This window comes from Porcisia hertigi, chromosome 19 (genome assembly GCF_017918235.1).
Source record: "Porcisia hertigi strain C119 chromosome 19, whole genome shotgun sequence".
Lineage (NCBI taxonomy): Eukaryota > Euglenozoa > Kinetoplastea > Trypanosomatida > Trypanosomatidae > Porcisia > Porcisia hertigi.
Genome location: NC_090578.1, coordinates 20,889 through 38,460, shown reverse-complemented (window position 1 = coordinate 38,460; position 17,572 = coordinate 20,889). Strand labels below are relative to the sequence as shown.

General features: G+C 55.7%; 1 protein-coding gene across 1 annotated transcript; it reads left to right on the top strand.

Moving 5' to 3' along the window:
- Window positions 1–323: 323 nt before the first annotated feature.
- Window positions 324–1,292, top strand: JKF63_05719 (uncharacterized protein; the record flags this gene model as incomplete). The annotated part of the gene is made up of 1 exon (XM_067901673.1): window positions 324–1,292. The coding sequence occupies one exon, from the start codon at window positions 324–326 to the stop codon at window positions 1,290–1,292; it is 969 nt and encodes a 322-aa protein (XP_067757699.1).
- Window positions 1,293–17,572: the final 16,280 nt, after the last annotated feature.

Sequence of the window (17,572 nt, the reverse complement as noted above, 5' to 3'; positions counted from 1 at the left end):
CTACTTTTTAAATCTCTGTCGGTGTTTCTTGTTGCGCTGGCTGTCGATCGGTGATATTCGATTAGCCGCCGATCATCACGTTCTCATTTTCTCGTAACAGAGCACGATTGAACCAGCAGCAGAAACGCCCCTTCGCCACAAACCAGTTTTGAACGTGTTTTATTGCGTCCCCACGGGCGGATACAACCACAAAACGGGTTGGTTTCCGCTTCCTAGCATCACTCTCTCTGTATATAAATATTTGAACGTATTCAGCTTTTGCGTTCCGGCATAGCCTCGCCGTCGCCGCTTCTGGGATCCACCTTGTCGTGAGAAGCGCTAAAATGGACTACATTCCAAACGCCGATGGGCTGATGAGGTCCACCTTGCGCGACACTATCCGTCGCCTTCATCGTGTGCGCGCCAAAGCAGGCGCAAAGGATGAGGCGGAGAACCAACATACGACCGGTGACCCCTTTCAGGACTTGACACTGGCCTTTGTTCGTACCGCCACACGGACCAAGGAGAGCATTAACGAGCGCAACGAGGGCTGTCGGCAGCACGGGCACGATCGCATGTCTATTGAGCAGTCCAACGAGATCCACAAGCATCTGCGGTCCATGGAGGAAACACTGAAAACGATGAGGGACTTTGTTGACGAGACGGAGCGCAAGCTGGTGAAAGAAAACAAGAGAAAAAACCCCAACGAGAGGAAGGTCAAGCTTCTAGAGAGAAACTACGAGGGGCTCCGATTGCAGTACGAAGGCTGTGTTTCCACGTTGGAGAACCTCAAAGAGATGGACGCACAGCGCTTCGCAGTGGGGAAAAAAGAAATCAATATCGTGCAGGAACAGCAGCTGGGAAAGCGCGCTCAGCTACGCCAGCAGCTGCTCGGTATGCGGCGGAGCTATGACGACGGTGGTGAAACACTGGGGCTTGACGATGTTGTGTTGGTGGATAATACGACAGGTGGTGGCCGGCTCCAGGACAACGAGCAAACCGCCGAGCAGATGAAGACCATTGCGGTGCACGATGCAAAGATCAACGCAGGTCTAGATCGAATCAAGGAGGGCGTCGGAAGGCTGCATGAATTGGCTCTGCAGATCGGCACGCAGATTACCATGCAGAACGAGATGCTGGATAAAACAGAAGTCGCAATGGACAAAAATAACCAGCAGCTCCGGTCCATAAATCGGCGACTTACGAAGTTGATGAAGGAAACAAAGCCGATGAACTGCTTCCTGTACCTTTGCTGCGTATTCCTTATCATTGCCCTGATTGGCTTCTTCCTTTTGCAGTTCAACGTCATCTGAACAGGGTGTAGCTCGTGTTAGAAGCTCTATACATTGCCCCGAGGAACATGTGTGCTTGTGTCTCGGTCAAGCACTGGTGTACATCACCTCACGTGAGCTTTGCTCCCCCCCCCCCCCCAAGGTCGCTCTTTACTCCTCTCATCTGCTTGTGTTTCATTCACTTTCCTGCTCAAACCGTCACCCTAATCCTCACGGGTGACTCTTGTTGAAATGATTAGTTGCTGCCCTGTACACCCCTACCCTTTCCCTCACTCTGTCTCTTCCTTAGTTGTGTGTCTACAGTGTATGTCTCACTGAACGCACGGGACACTCTTCTAAGGCTGGGTTAAAAAAAAAGGGAACAAACTATCCGTATTTATTATTACCTCGGTATCGAAGTCCTCACTCAGCTGTACGGCTTTCGCTATACCCACAACTTGCCCGCCTGCGCGAGAATGGGCGACAAAGTTGAAAGAACAAAATGAAAAAGTCAGTCGAGACGCATGGCCTTTTCTCGCCATGATCGACGTCAACTCTCCGCAAAACGCTCCTGCCTTCTTATGTTCCCCCCTTTCCCTTGCGGCATGCCGACCCTTCCCGCCTCTTCTCTGCACATAACGCCCTGGTCAACAACCTTCACCACGTCACACTAGCGACGGAGGTGCACAGCACGGTGGCCATGGTGCCGACACCAACTAGGAAGAGAGGCGAAGATCGCCATTCACCGCTCACAGGCGCGGTGTGCACCGTTTGTTTCGCGCACCCCACGCATAGAGTACCTAAAGCTTGCTCTGCGATTAAGCCTCTCTCCCCTCACATCACCTCCTCCATATCGCTCCTTTGTCCTCGTCTCGATGATGGCTCAGATTTTCACCACTATTGTTGTCTTACTCTGTCTGTCGACTACGGAGGCCCCTATTCTCTGAGTCTGGTGCGGTATATCTTTCCGCCAGTGTTTTCCAGTGGTGATTTCTTCCGCAGCCTCGCGCATCTGCTTCGCTGGCATGAACGGGTGCCTTCCTTCCCGTTCTTGTGCACCGGCTGCGAGGTGCCCTTCCCAGCGCGCACACCCATCGAGCCACACGGGATGCAGGCACCAGCCCTCCTCAACGTGGTGGGGTAGTGGGCGAGATTCTGCCGTGCGTCTTGTCTGCCCGAACTCTGGCAGCCACAATGGTGGTTGCTGTAGACGGGTTCCCCCCCTGACGCTTTGCCGCCGATATTGGCCACTGACGGACTGCACAAACATTCCCTGGCTTTCGTGCACGGGGCCCCCCTCGTGGATCGATTGAGGCGGGCGATTCAGGGGAGTGCTGAATATGAGAATGGGAGTGCAGAGGGCTACTGTTAAACAGGGGCCCTTTGCCCCGGGGATAGGGTCAGGATCATAGGGTGAGGGTGCATAGGGTGAGGGTGCATAGGGTGAGGGTGCATAGGGTGAGGGTGCATAGGGTGAGGGTGCATAGGGTGAGGGTGCATAGGGTGAGGGTGCATAGGGTGAGGGTGCATAGGGTGAGGGTGCATAGGGTGAGGGTGCATAGGGTGAGGGTGCATAGGGTGAGGGTGCATAGGGTGAGGGTGCATAGGGTGAGGGTGCATAGGGTGAGGGTGCATAGGGTGAGGGTGCATAGGGTGAGGGTGCATAGGGTGAGGGTGCATAGGGTGAGGGTGCATAGGGTGAGGGTGCATAGGGTGAGGGTGCATAGGGTGAGGGTGCATAGGGTGAGGGTGCATAGGGTGAGGGTGCATAGGGTGAGGGTGCATAGGGTGAGGGTGCATAGGGTGAGGGTGCATAGGGTGAGGGTGCATAGGGTGAGGGTGCATAGGGTGAGGGTGCATAGGGTGAGGGTGCATAGGGTGAGGGTGCATAGGGTGAGGGTGCATAGGGTGAGGGTGCATAGGGTGAGGGTGCACGGGGTGAGGGTGCCATGTGGTGAGGGTGCATAGGGTGAGGGTGCATAGGGTGAGGGTGCATAGGGTGAGGGTGCATAGGGTGAGGGTGCATAGGGTGAGGGTGCATAGGGTGAGGGTGCATAGGGTGAGGGTGCATAGGGTGAGGGTGCATAGGGTGAGGGTGCATAGGGTTAGGGTTAGGGTTAGGGTTAGGGGTAGGGTTAGGGTTAGGGTTAGGGTTTCATTGGCGAAGTCTTTTCGACGGAGGCAATCGAATGGTACATGATTTTCTGGATGGATTGAAATGGGCTTTAAGCTCGGCACGGGGGGGGGTCCGAGCGAGGGGGTCGGGTACCATGTGGTCGGCCGGCTTTCCGAGTGAGTGACGCACATTCACTGCTATGCAGTGTGTGGTGCGGGGGATTTCTGAAGAATGCATGTCCGGGTTTTCGTCCGAGATGTCTGGTCCGAATGTATTTTGGTACCCCGGACCCGGGTGTACCCGGGACGGTTTGGTCCAGTGCACCTTGTGTGCCGATATGCTCTTGAAGTGGTTTTCTACAAATGTGATGTCACATGCGTGTATGTTTGTTATCTCTTTACCGAATGATTATTCGTTCTCTCTCCTTCTACTTCTGTCTCTTATGGAATTGGATACAAATCCAGTAAGTAATCTAAGTGGGTTTAATGCGGTCTCTGACGCAAAAACGAAAACAAAAACATAATTTGCACAAAAAATACCGAACGCACGCACCCAGGCAGATCCGCAGCTTCTCGTCATCTAGCCGTTCAAGAAGTTCCGCCACATCACAAAAAGACGATTGTACTTCACAACATTCGCGCTTAACAATGAGCAACGCGACGGAGATCGCTTCGCTTCAAACTGAGGAGGGCGATGTGGACATCAGTTTCTTTTTGGAGAACCCAAGAACGGCACCTGAAGCGAAGATCCTGAGGAGTCTTCGCAAACAAGGGCTCATTACAGCGGAGAAGTATCACGCAAGGCTTGTGGGTCTGTCGGACTCATTTGATTCGGACAAGGCAAGGGACCGAACGGTGCCGTTGGACGAAAACGCGAGGATTCAACACAACGTGCTGGAAGCGCAAACCATTTACGCGGATAAAGAACTGCGAAAATTCAAGGACGTGTCGGAACAACACAAAGATTCCAAGAAGCGGATGCGTGAATCAGCGGACCCGCTGGAGGGACTACAGGCCAAGTTTGAATCGATAATTGAAGCGAAAGACATGACGCCAGCCTTTGCAGCATCTGCGGTAATCCTGCTCGGTCTGTCCGGACCAGAGTTAAAGGAAATGAGCGGAGATGAGCGGATCGCTCTATGGTTCGAGATGTTCGCGATTGAACCGCCCTCAACGCGCCTATATCGCTACAACGTGGAGATCGTCAACGAGCTGCCCAGCAGAGCGGAGCAGCGCAATTGGTGTGGTGTCCTCTCAAAGGTGGAAACCCCTCTACTTCCGGAGACGGCGCGATTGGCGCATTTCAACCGGATCACACTTGAGGAGGCGCAGACAGAGAGCGAACCACAGCAGGCAGGCATTGAGGGCGGTGGCGTCCGGGAGAAAAAGTCACATAAACGTTTCCGCCGCGCAAAAGATAACAAGCGCGATTTGCTGGAAGGTGGAGCTGCGTATGCGCAAATTGTGGGCGCAGACGGGTCAACGATTGGAGCGTTGGACTTGAGCAGCTGGGAAGAGCTAGCCACTGCGCTTCACGCAAAATTGGACGCCCTCAACGCCAATGATCGTGAGCTTGCTACGCGGATATTGAACGAACGCATGCGCACGCAAACGCGTCAAACAAACTACAAGAGTTACCAGGGACGAAATAACGCAAATGGTAGCAGGCGAAACGGTTACGGCAACGGCGGCGCAGGAGGCAGAGGCCACACATACCGAGGTGGCGAACCGCAGGAAAACCCAAAAACTGATGCGCGACGGAACGGCAGCCGTCGTTTTGAAGGAGGGATCCACACACACATCAAAAAATATGTCGAATATTGCCCGCGAATTCGGCAAGGAGGTGTGGGGCGGCGATATGCTCGAAGGCAAAACATCAAACATAGAACTCGACGCAATTTACGAGCAGTACCTCCCACCAAAACGCATCGTTCCGTCGGATACAATGGTGTACTTGGACCGTGATAAAACCCAACAACTTACGAAGATGGTGCGCGAGCACGGCTTTGTTTATTTTCCAATCTTTATTATGAAGCATTGGATAGCGGGCATTTTGGAGCAAGACGACGAGGATGCAACAGGCATCCAATTATCCCTTTATGATTCCGCACCATCCCCAATTTTGGAGCAACAACTCAATGAGAACCTCAAAAAGGTTTGGCCGGCTTTGCGTTTGGTGAAACAATTTTCGCCACGTCAGGAACGCTATAGCAATGATTGTGGGTTGTTCATGTCCGCGGCATTTTTCAGTCATTATTTACAATTGATGGTTGATCACCGTCGTGATTTGCCACGGTGTTTGCGACGACTATTTTTTGCGGCGTCGCAGTACCACCCGCCTCGTGATTATTTCCTCACGAAAATGAGAAAGGTGCTCACGAACCACCCGGTGTCTAGGAAAGATTTCTTTTACGATGAAATCGCAAAGATGCCATGGAAGCGTGCAAAAATGGATGACGCAGTCCAATCGTCCGGATCACGCGACGCCCTCCACGGAGGCGGTGGTTTAAAGCAGTCGAAAAAGTCTCCGCCGAATCGGAAACGACCCACGACACGCACCACACGAGCGGTCCAGAGCATTCCAAAACCATCTTCGAGACAGAAGAAAAAGGAAACCAGGATGCAGAGGAACGTGGACCGAGCTGCGCGAACGAGGCGCACACCACAGGAGAGAAAATCGACATCGCAGGCGTCGTCCCGAAAACGTCCGGACAGGTCCTCGATGGATGCTCCGCTTCCAAGGCGTAAGGCTGCAAAGAAACGTGGTAGACAAACGTCCGTGGATCCAGTTCAGGTGACAGAAAACACATCACATTCCCCACATTTAAGCGACCCCTCATCCGATGATGAGGACATGCTGCTGATTGATGCGATCGCGCGTGCCGACGCACGGGCTGCAGCACTACGCGGCAATGTGCCCGTCAATAAAACAACCAGCGTATCAGCACGAGTCGTGGCTCACGAGCCTGAGAGCGCATCGGCGAAAACTCCTGAAAAAGCATCAGAAAATGAGCAGAGGATTGTCCCAGAGAACATCCCAGGGAGTATGCCAGCGAACGCGACCGTGAGTGTAGCTGAAAACGTGCCGGCGAATCCATCACCACCACCTCCACAAGGGAAATGCATCTCCGAGTGGATAGAAGAAACATTCGCAGAGGCAAACAAACACGCCAGGAAGGTATACGAATTCGTTTTGGATCACCTATGGGCTGCGACGGCTCTGGCGAGAGCCGGCGATGGTGTCGCGCGCGGTATGAGCGACACAGCCGTTGGACAGCAGCGTGTGCGACACAAACTGACACCGCTGCAACCCTATAGTGTTCAAGAGATGCTGAAACTTCTCCACAAGAAGATCCACATCGTGGATCCATCACCGACCGATCCGAATGAGGTGATTTTCCGTGAGGAGAACGGAGCCGATGAGGTGTCGATGGACCCTCCGATCGACGAATTGTATCTCGTTCGAGGGCCCTCGATGTCGGCGTTATCTGACCAGTTTAGAAACTATAAGTTTCTCCTCGGAGCGAGACTCCGTGAGGCACCGGAAGACATGAACGGGGTGCGATACCCGAGCTATTACGTCCTCACAAAAGTGGCGTCGGAAGCAACGGTGGGTGTGTACATTCCCGCCGGGATGACGCATTACCCGACCTCAAAGCCACAGCGTGCGTCACGCCACGCGTCCCGATACGTGCCTCGCCCAAGAGGTGCGACGCCGGAGACACATCAAGGTCGTTCGGAGGATCCAGCGCCACGTCTGACCAGACGGAAAAGATGGCCAGGTGATGGAGTGAACGTCGATCCGGACATCAACGATGAAGGCGATGAAGGCGAGACATCCAGGATTCCTGGCAACAGGAAAGGTGATGGATACGCCGATGTCGACGCAAACATATCGGAGGAGGCGAAACGAGCACTCGAGGATATCCGTTCAAACCCTTTAAACATGCAGGGCAGGCCTCTTTCGCAAGCAGAGGAAGCAGAGGCCTGCCCGAGAAACTGGTTCCTCTTCAGCGCGAAACCGCCACACGTCTCACAGCTGGCATGGAGTCTTGTGAGGCCGGACACGCGCGCACACCATCTACGATGGCTGACGCGCATAAAATGTATGAATTCAGAGCAGATGCTCATGCGTCTTCCGTCGGCGTGCATCGACCTGATCCTGTCGACCGCTCGGGCACGCAAATGGAAGTGGGCAACGACAGCGAAGGCGTTTGCGGGAGTAGCGGGTGCGCTGCGCGACCTGCCGCTCTATTCCACCCAGTCGCGAGGCATTCGACTTCAGGACGACCCGGAATGGCGAAGCGCTTTTGGCACGGCGCAGCGCTTCATGAAGGAGTCGGTGCCAGACGCGCCTCCTTTCGTATCGCGTACGCAGGTCGAGAAAATCCTCGACCGACTTCGCCTAGGCCATCCTCGGGCTGCACTTTTCTTGGCGATGATGTGGGGATTCGCGGCGCGAGCGTGCGACATATCCACGCTGCGTGTGAAGGACGTGACGGTGTTTCCGACACCCGCGGCGGAGCCGGACCACCACAGCAGGAGAAGAGCGACCACCATCGCAGAGGAGGAGCCGTGCGTGCGAATCACCCTGACGATACGCAAAGGAAAAGGTGCCAAGACGAGGGGTCCATACCCTGTGCCGTCGATGCTGACCAGAGACCTTGCAGCCACGCTGCAAGAGATGATGGCAAAACGGAAACCATCAGAGGAGTTGTTCGCGCCTCACTCGGAGGAGCTGAGGTCGCGGATCGCACACGAGGTGCGGACAGAGATGCGAGGCGCACAGCTGCCCTCGATTCGAAAAGGCGCACTCCGCTGCATGGCGGAAGCGGGTGTCCCGCTGAAGGACTTGATGACGATATCAGGCCACGCCAAACAAGCCACGCTGCTGCGCTACCTTGGGTATGGCCAGCAGCCTACGGTGGAGGCCGAGACCGCAAGGGAAAACGCAGGAAGAGCGCTATTCCAGACCCGCTAGAAGCGGCGACTTCGGTGTTTCGTTTCCGCTCCCAGGAATCGTCATGTGCGAACCTCGCGATTGCACCGCAAGAGGTGTCGGACATGGTGGATCGCATGTCCGGGTTCGTCCGAGTGATGGTGGAAAGGCCGGCGCTGGTAAAGCACTGGCCGCTGCACTTGAAACAAAACACGCCGCTGGATATGGAGGCGGTGCTGATGATGCCGACAAAACGCGCTTCCACAAAGCGTTTTCTTCGCCGGATCCAGTGCTTCCTGGATCCCTGCTTCTATGACGGATTGCGGACCTCGCGAACCATCAAAAAATGCGCCCTTACAGCGGACGAGATCCGCCAGGCAGTCGACATGGGAAAATTCGAGCCGTGTCCTGCCAACGAATTGGGTACCCAGGCGCAACTGCCTGAGGGAGTGCATGGCGTGAACGTGTTCACGGTGCCCGAGTTGAAGGGCAGACGGCGCCTCATCACGGAGCCGCTGCTGAACCGGGTGATCCCGACACATCACGTGCCACGCGTCCACTACGACACCCGCCTCGGAAGGCGGCAGCGGTTGCGATACGCCCGCTACATGATGCAGATCGATTTCGAAGCTTATTACGACGCTATCCCGATCGCGGCGACACTCCGCAACAAGTTCGTTTTTCGAGCACGACATGACGGGCGATACTACCGTCTGCGGACGCTTCCGACCGGTGCGCGATGGAGCGTTGCAGTGGGTCAGGCCGTGACCTGGACGATCGTCGACATCGACACGCCAGTCACCATCACCACCCTCATCGACAACATTCTGATCGCAGCGAAGGAGGGTCAGGAACGGGAGTTCCTGATGGCGGTGCGCGCGGTCGTGGCGCGCATCAAGGCGGCAAACCTCATGACATCACCAAACCGCGACGAGTTGGAGGTGATGTCCGACGAGGCGATCTTGCAGATGGCAGGTGCCAATACGGTGTTTCTCGGTGAGGAATACATGTGGAACGGACATGAACGTCTGATTCGGAACTCGGTCAAGACGGTGGCGAAGATGCAGATTGCGCTGCGGAAAACTTCCCACACGATTCGCAGTTTGGCGTCACTGATCTCGCTGATATTTTTCGCACTCCACACCACCCAGGTGAACCCGGCTCGCGCCTTCAAGCTGTTGAGAACCTACCGCGGCATATTCCGTCTGACGTTCCGGGGCTTCGACTGGGACGACCCAGTGCCATACATTGACTCGGCGGTTTCGCGCACACTCCAGGAGATTGGCGGAGCACTTGTGCACAACCAGTGGTGGAAAATATCGAATGAGCGTCACCCGTCCTATGACGAGGCGGCCTACGACGCGGTGTGTTTCACCGACGCGTCGCTGGAAGGCTGGGGTGCGGTCCTTCACCTGCGCGAGGCCGGCGCCACGGAAATGTGGACGTATCGACAACGTTGGACCGAGGACCTGGAGCAGCAGCTCTGCGGTGAGGACGGCGAGGCGACCCGCGTGCTGGAAAAACTGCGAAAATACCAGCAACAATGCCATAGGAATCCGGACGGCAAACTAGGAGATCCGGACCTCGAGACGGACCGGTTCCAGGCGAGGTACTCGGCACATGCGGAACCTCGCGCAGCGCAACTGATGCTGCGATACATTGTGGAACACCATCGCGTTCCCGATGGTGCACGCATCGCGCTGGCAACGGATCACCGGGCGATTGTGATTGCACAAAAGCACCTGAACGGTTTCGGTGGCATTGGCAGAGGCTATGCACTGAACAAACTTTTCGAGTACACATATGACCTCTGGTATGACAGAGGCATCGACGTAGTGTTTTTCTACGTCGAGGGTGCGCAGAATCCGGCTGACGCCTACTCGCGCCACTTTGGGGTTGACGCGACGGGGTCGCTGGAGGTGGAGCGTGTAGCTCCGATCGGTGTGCCGTTTCTCCGTCAAACATGGTGCCCACTATGCGAAGAGCGGCCCCGCGAGGAGGGCGGAGAAGTGTGACGACCAACCCCGCACACACACACACGCACACCATGAGATGAAGAACTTCGAAGGAAGAAAAGATGCAAGAGTGGTTTCTGGCTAACCGCGCGCTATGGGGGGCTTCCCCGGTACCGGTGCCAAGCCACAAGAAAAAACACACAACAGAGATGTAGACGACGTGACGTGTCCCACACGCGACTGGACGCGAAGGGTGGACGAACGGAACCCCAGTTACGCGGCCACGCGGCTGTAGTCGCGTGCCTGCCTTGCCGCTTCCCATCGGGGTCGCGAAGAATCATGCCATGACCTGCCCCACCTCAGGCCACGCCTCCCTCACTTCCCCTCGGCCTCTTTCTTTCGCGACACATCTCACACAGGTCGGTAGCATTAGGGTTAGGGTTAGGGTTAGGGTTAGGGTTAGGGTTAGGGTTAGGGTTTCATTGGCGAAGTCTTTTCGACGGAGGCAATCGAATGGTACATGTTTTTCTGGATGGGTGAAAGTTCTGCACGGGAGGGGGGTCCGAGCGAGGGGGCCGGGTACCATGTGGCCGGCCGGCTTTCCGAGTGAGTGACGCACATTCACTGCTATGCAGTGTGTGGTGCGGGGGATTTCTGATGAATGCATGTCCGGGTTTCGTCCGAGATGTCTGGTCCGAATGTATTTTGGTACCCCGGACCCGGGTGTACCCGGGACGGTTTGGTCCAGTGCACCTTGTGTGCCGGTATGCTCCTGAAGTGGTTTTCTACAAATGTGATGTCACATGCATGTGTGTTTGTTATCTCTTTATCGAATGATTATTCGTTCTCTCTCCTTCTACTTCTGTCTCTTATGGAATTGGATACAAATCCAGTAAGTAATCTAAGTGGGTTTAATGCGGTCTCTGACGCAAAAACGAAAACAAAAACACATTTTGCACAAAAAATACCGTACGCACGCGCCCAGGCAGATCCGCAGCTTCTCGTCATCTAGCCGTTCAAGAAGTTCCGCCACGTCACAAAAAGACGATTGTACTTCACAACATTCGCGCTTAACAATGAGCAACAAGACGGATATCGCTTCGCTTTCCACCGAGGAGGGCGATGTGGACATCAGTTTCTTTTGAACAACCCAAGCACGTCGACTAGAGCGAAGACGTGGAGAGGTCTCCGCAAACAAGGGATCATTTCAGCGGAGAAGCATCACGAAGAGCTTGTGCGCCTGGCTGAGTGGTCTTGAAAAGGACAAGGAAAGGGACCGAACGGTGCCGTTGGACGGTGACGCGAGGATTCAACACAACATGATGGAAGCGCAAACCATCTACGCGGACACACGGCTCCGCGAATGCATGAACACGGAAAATGCAGACAAACAGGCTATCGAGGCGCTCCGGAGCCTACGCCAAACAACGGGAGACCCGTTAGAAGGGGCCCTGGAAAACTGGAAACGGCAATCGAAGCATCACAGGTGACACCAGTCGTGGCGGCGTCGGCGGTAATCCTGCTCGGCCTATCCGGGCCGGAGCTGAAAGAATTGAGCGATAGGGAGCGGATCGCGTTATGGCTCGATATGTTTCTCGAAGAACCCAAGCCGACGCGCCTTTTCCGGTACAACGTGCATGTTGCAAGGGCGATGGGAGCCCAGATGCGTACATGGCGACAAATTATCCAAGAAGTCAGCGAGCCATTGCTTCCACAAACGCCACGCCTGGCGAGATTCACGCGAGACATTATGGAAACAGCGCAGGCTGCAGTAATGACTAAAAAGGCGGAATTTGAAGGCGGCGCTGGTTACACCAAAAAACCCAAAAGCACGTTCCGGAACTCAAAGGACGATAAATGTGACCCGCTTGAAGGTGGAGCTGCGTATGCGCAAATTGTGGGCACGGACGGGTCACCAATTGGAGCGTTGGACTTGAGCAGCTGGGATGAATTCGCCACCACTCTTTACGCAAAGTTGGACACCCTCAATGCCAATGATCGTGAGCTTGTTTCTCGGATGATGAAAGAACGCATGCGCGCGCAAACGCGCCAAAGCACTCAATACCGCTCGGACGCCCCCGCAAATTACAAGAGTTACCAAGGACGTAATTATTCAAATGGTAGCAGGCGAGGCGGCTACGGCAACGGAAACGCAGGAGGCAGAGGCCACACATACCGCGGAGGCGAACCGCAGGAAAATCCAAAAAACTGATGCGCGACGGAACGGCAGCCGTCGTTTTGAAGGAGGAATCCACACACACACCAAAAATATGTCGAATATTGCCCGCGAATTCGGCAAGGAAGTGTGGGGCGGCGACATGCTCGAAGGCAAAACATCAAACATAGAACTCGACGCCATTTACGAGCAGTACCTCCCACCAAAACGCATCGTTCCGTCGGATACAATGGTGTACTTGGACCGCGATAAAACCCAACAACTTACGAAGATGGTGCGCGAGCACGGCTTTGTTTATTTTCCAATCTTTATTATGAAGCATTGGATAGCGGGCATTTTGGAGCAAGACGACGAGGATGCAACAGGCATTCAGTTATCCCTTTATGATTCCGCACCATCCCCAATTTTGGAGCAACAACTCAATGAGAACCTCAAAAGGTTTGGCCAGCTTTGCGTTTGGTGAAACAATTTTCGCCACGTCAGGAACGCTATAGCAATGATTGTGGGTTGTTCATGTCCGCGGCATTTTTCAGTCATTATTTACAATTAATGGTTGATCACCGTCGTGATTTGCCACGGTGTTTGCGACGACTATTTTATGCGGCGTCGCAGTATCACCCGCCTCGTGATTATTTCCTCACGAAAATGAGAAAGGTGCTCACGAACCACCCGGTGTCTAGGAAAGATTTCTTTTACGATGAAATCGCAAAGATGCCATGGAAGCGTGCAAAAATGGATGACGCAGTCCAATCGTCCGGATCACGCGACGCCCTCCACGGAGGCGGTGGTTTAAAGCAGTCGAAAAAGTCTCCGCCGAATCGGAAACGACCCACGACACGCACCACACGAGCGGTCCAGAGCATTCCAAAACCATCTTCGAGACAGAAGAAAAAGGAAACCAGGATGCAGAGGAACGTGGACCGAGCTGCGCGAACGAGGCGCACACCACAGGAGAGAAAATCGACATCGCAGGCGTCGTCCCGAAAACGTCCGGACAGGTCCTCGATGGATGCTCCGCTTCCAAGGCGTAAGGCTGCAAAGAAACGTGGTAGACAAACGTCCGTGGATCCAGTTCAGGTGACAGAAAACACATCACATTCCCCACATTTAAACGACCCCTCATCCGATGATGAGGACATGCTGCTGGTTGATGCGATCGCGCGTGCCGACGCACGTGCTGCAGCACTACGGGACAACGCACCTGTCCATGAAACAACAGGCGTATCAGCACGAGTCGTGGCTCACGAGCCTGAGAGCGCATCGGCGAAAACTCCCGAAAAAGCATCAGAAAACGAGCAGAGGATTGTCCCAGAGAACATCCCAGGGAGTATGCCAGCGAACGCGACCGTGAGTGTAACTGAAAACGTGCCGGCGAATCCATCACCACCACCTCCACAAGGGAAATGCGTCTCCGAGTGGATAGAAGAAACATTTGCAGAGGCAAACAAACACGCCAGGAGGGTATACGAATTTGTTTTGGATCACCTATGGGCTGCGACGGCTCTGGCGAGAGCCGGCGATGGTGTCGCGCGCGGTATGAGCGACACAGCCGTTGGACAGCAGCGTGTGCGACACAAACTGACACCGCTGCAACCCTATAGTGTTCAAGAGATGCTGAAACTTCTCCACAAGAAGATCCACATCGTGGATCCATCACCGACCGATCCGAATGAGGTGATTTTCCGTGAGGAGAACGGAGCCGATGAGGTGTCGATGGGCCCTCCGATCGACGAATTGTATCTCGTTCGAGGGCCCTCGATGTCGGCGTTATCTGACCAGTTTAGAAACTATAAGTTTCTCCTCGGAGCGAGGCTCCGTGAGGCACCGGAAGACATGAACGGTGTGCGATACCCGAGCTATTACGTCCTCACAAAGGTGGCGTCGGAAGCGACGGTGGGTGTGTACATTCCCGCCGGGATGACGCATTACCCGACCTCAAAGCCACAGCGTGCGTCACGCCACGCGTCCCGATACGTGCCTCGCCCAAGAGGTGCGACGCCGGAGACACATCAAGGTCGTTCGGATGATCCAGCGCCACGTCTGACCAGACGGAAAAGATGGCCAGGTGATGGAGTGAACGTCGATCCGGACAACGACGATGAAGGCGATGAAGGCGAGACATCCAGGATTCCTGGCAACAGAAAAGGTGATGGATACGCCGATGTCGACGCGAACATATCGGAGGAGGCGAAACGAGCACTCGAGGATATCCGTTCAAACCCTTTAAACATGCAGGGCAGGCCTCTTTCGCAAGCAGAGGAAGCAGAGGCCTGCCCGAGAAACTGGTTCCTCTTCAGCGCGAAACCGCCACACGTCTCACAGCTGGCATGGAGTCTTGTGAGGCTGGACACGCGCGCACACCATCTACGATGGCTGACGCGCATAAAATGTATGAATTCAGAGCAGATGCTCATGCGTCTTCCGTCGGCGTGTATCGACCTGATCCTGTCGACCGCCCGGGCACGCAAATGGAAGTGGGCAACGACAGCGAAGGCGTTTGCGGGAGTAGCGGGTGCGCTGCGCGACCTGCCGCTCTATTCCACCCAATCGCGAGGCATTCGCCTTCAGGACGACCCGGAATGGCGAAGCGCTTTTGGCACGGCGCAGCGCTTCATGAAGGAGTCGGTGCCAGACGCGCCTCCTTTCGTATCGCGTATGCAGGTCGAGAAAATCCTCGACCGACTTCGCCTAGGCCATCCTCGGGCTGCACTTTTCTTGGCGATGATGTGGGGATTCGCCGCGCGAGCGTGCGACATATCCACGCTGCGTGTGAAGGGCGTGACGGTGTTTCCGACACCCGTGGCGGAACCGGACCACCGAGGCAGGAGGAGAGCGACCACCATTGCAGAGGAGGAGCCGTGCGTGCGAATCACCCTGACGATACGCAAAGGAAAAGGTGCCAAGACGAGGGGTCCATACCCTGTGCCGTCGATGCTGACCAGAGACCTTGCAGCCACGCTGCAAGAACTGATGGCAAAACGGAAACCATCCGAGGAGTTGTTCGCGCCTCACTCGGAGGAGCTGAGGGCGCGGATCGCACACGAGGTGCGGACAGAGATGCGAGGCGCACAGCTGCCCTCGATTCGAAAAGGCGCACTCCGCTGCATGGCGGAAGCGGGTGTCCCGCTGAAGGACTTGATGACGATATCAGGCCACGCCAAACAAGCCACGCTGCTGCGCTACCTTGGGTATGGCCAGCAGCCTACGGTGGAGGCCGAGACCGCAAGGGAAAACGCAGGAAGAGCGCTATTCCAGACCCGCTAGAAGCGGCGACTTCGGTGTTTCGTTTCCGCTCCCAGGAATCGTCATGTGCGAACCTCGCGATTGCACCGCAAGAGGTGTCGGACATGGTGGATCGCATGTCCGGGTTCGTCCGAGTGATGGCGGAAAGGCCGGCGCTGGTAAAGCACTGGCCGCTGCACTTGAAACAAAACACGCCGCTGGATATGGAGGCGGTGCTGATGATGCCGACAAAACGCGCTTCCACAAAGCGTTTTCTTCGCCGGATCCAGTGCTTCCTGGATCCCTGCTTCTATGACGGATTGCGGACCTCGCGGACCATCAAAAATGCGCCCTGACAGCGGACGAGATCCGCCAGGCAGTCGACATGGGAAAATTCGAGCCGTGTCCTGCCAACGAATTGGGTACCCAGGCGCAACTGCCTGAGGGAGTGCATGGCGTGAACGTGTTCACGGTGCCCGAGTTGAAGGGCAGACGGCGCCTCATCACGGAGCCGCTGCTGAATCGGGTGATCCCGACACATCACGTGCCACGCGTCCACTACGACACCCGCCTCGGAAGGCGGCAGCGGTTGCGATACGCCCGCTACATGCTGCAGATCGATTTCGAAGCTTATTACGACGCTATCCCGATCGCGGCGACACTCCGCAACAAGTTCGTTTTTCGAGCACGACATGACGGGCGATACTACCGTCTGCGGACGCTTCCGACCGGTGCGCGGTGGAGCGTTGCAGTGGGTCAGGCCGTGACCTGGACGATCGTCGACATCGACACGCCAGTCACCATCACCACCCTCATCGACAACATTCTGATCGCAGCGAAGGAGGGTCAGGAACGTGAGTTCCTGATGGCGGTGCGCGCGGTCGTGGCGCGCATCAAGGCGGCAAACCTCATGACATCACCAAACCGTGACGAGTTGGAGGTGATGTCCGACGAGGCGATCTTGCAGATGGCAGGTGCCAATACGGTGTTTCTCGGTGAGGAATACATGTGGAACGGACATGAGCGTCTGATTCGGAACTCGGTCAAGACGGTGGCGAAGATGCAGATTGCGCTGCGGAAAACTTCCCACACGATCCGCAGTTTGGCGTCACTGATCTCGCTGATATTTTTCGCACTCCACACCACCCAGGTGAACCCGGCTCGCGCCTTCAAGCTGTTGAGAACCTACCGCGGCATATTCCGTCTGACGTTCCGGGGCTTCGACTGGGACGACCCAGTGCCATACATTGACTCGGCGGTTTCGCGCACACTCCAGGAGATTGGCGGAGCACTTGTGCACAACCAGTGGTGGAAAATATCGAATGAGCGTCACCCGTCCTATGACGAGGCGGCCTACGACGCGGTGTGTTTCACCGACGCGTCGCTGGAAGGCTGGGGTGCGGTCCTTCACCTGCGCGAGGCCGGCGCCACGGAAATGTGGACGTATCGACAACGTTGGGCCGAGGACCTGGAGCAGCAGCTCTGCGGTGAGGACGGCGAGGCGACCCGCGTGCTGGAAAAACTGCGAAAATACCAGCAACAATGCCATAGGAATCCGGACGGCAAACTAGGAGATCCGGACCTCGAGACGGACCGGTTCCAGGCGAGGTACTCGGCACATGCGGAACCTCGCGCAGCGCAACTGATGCTGCGATACATTGTGGAACACCATCGCGTTCCAGATGGTGCACGCATCGCGCTGGCAACGGATCACCGGGCGATTGTGATTGCACAAAAGCACCTGAACGGTTTCGGTGGCATCGGCAGAGGCTATGCACTGAACAAACTTTTCGAGTACACATATGACCTCTGGTATGACAGAGGCATCGACGTAGTGTTTTTCTACGTCGAGGGTGCGCAGAATCCGGCTGACGCCTACTCGCGCCACTTTGGGGTTGACGCGACGGGGTCGCTG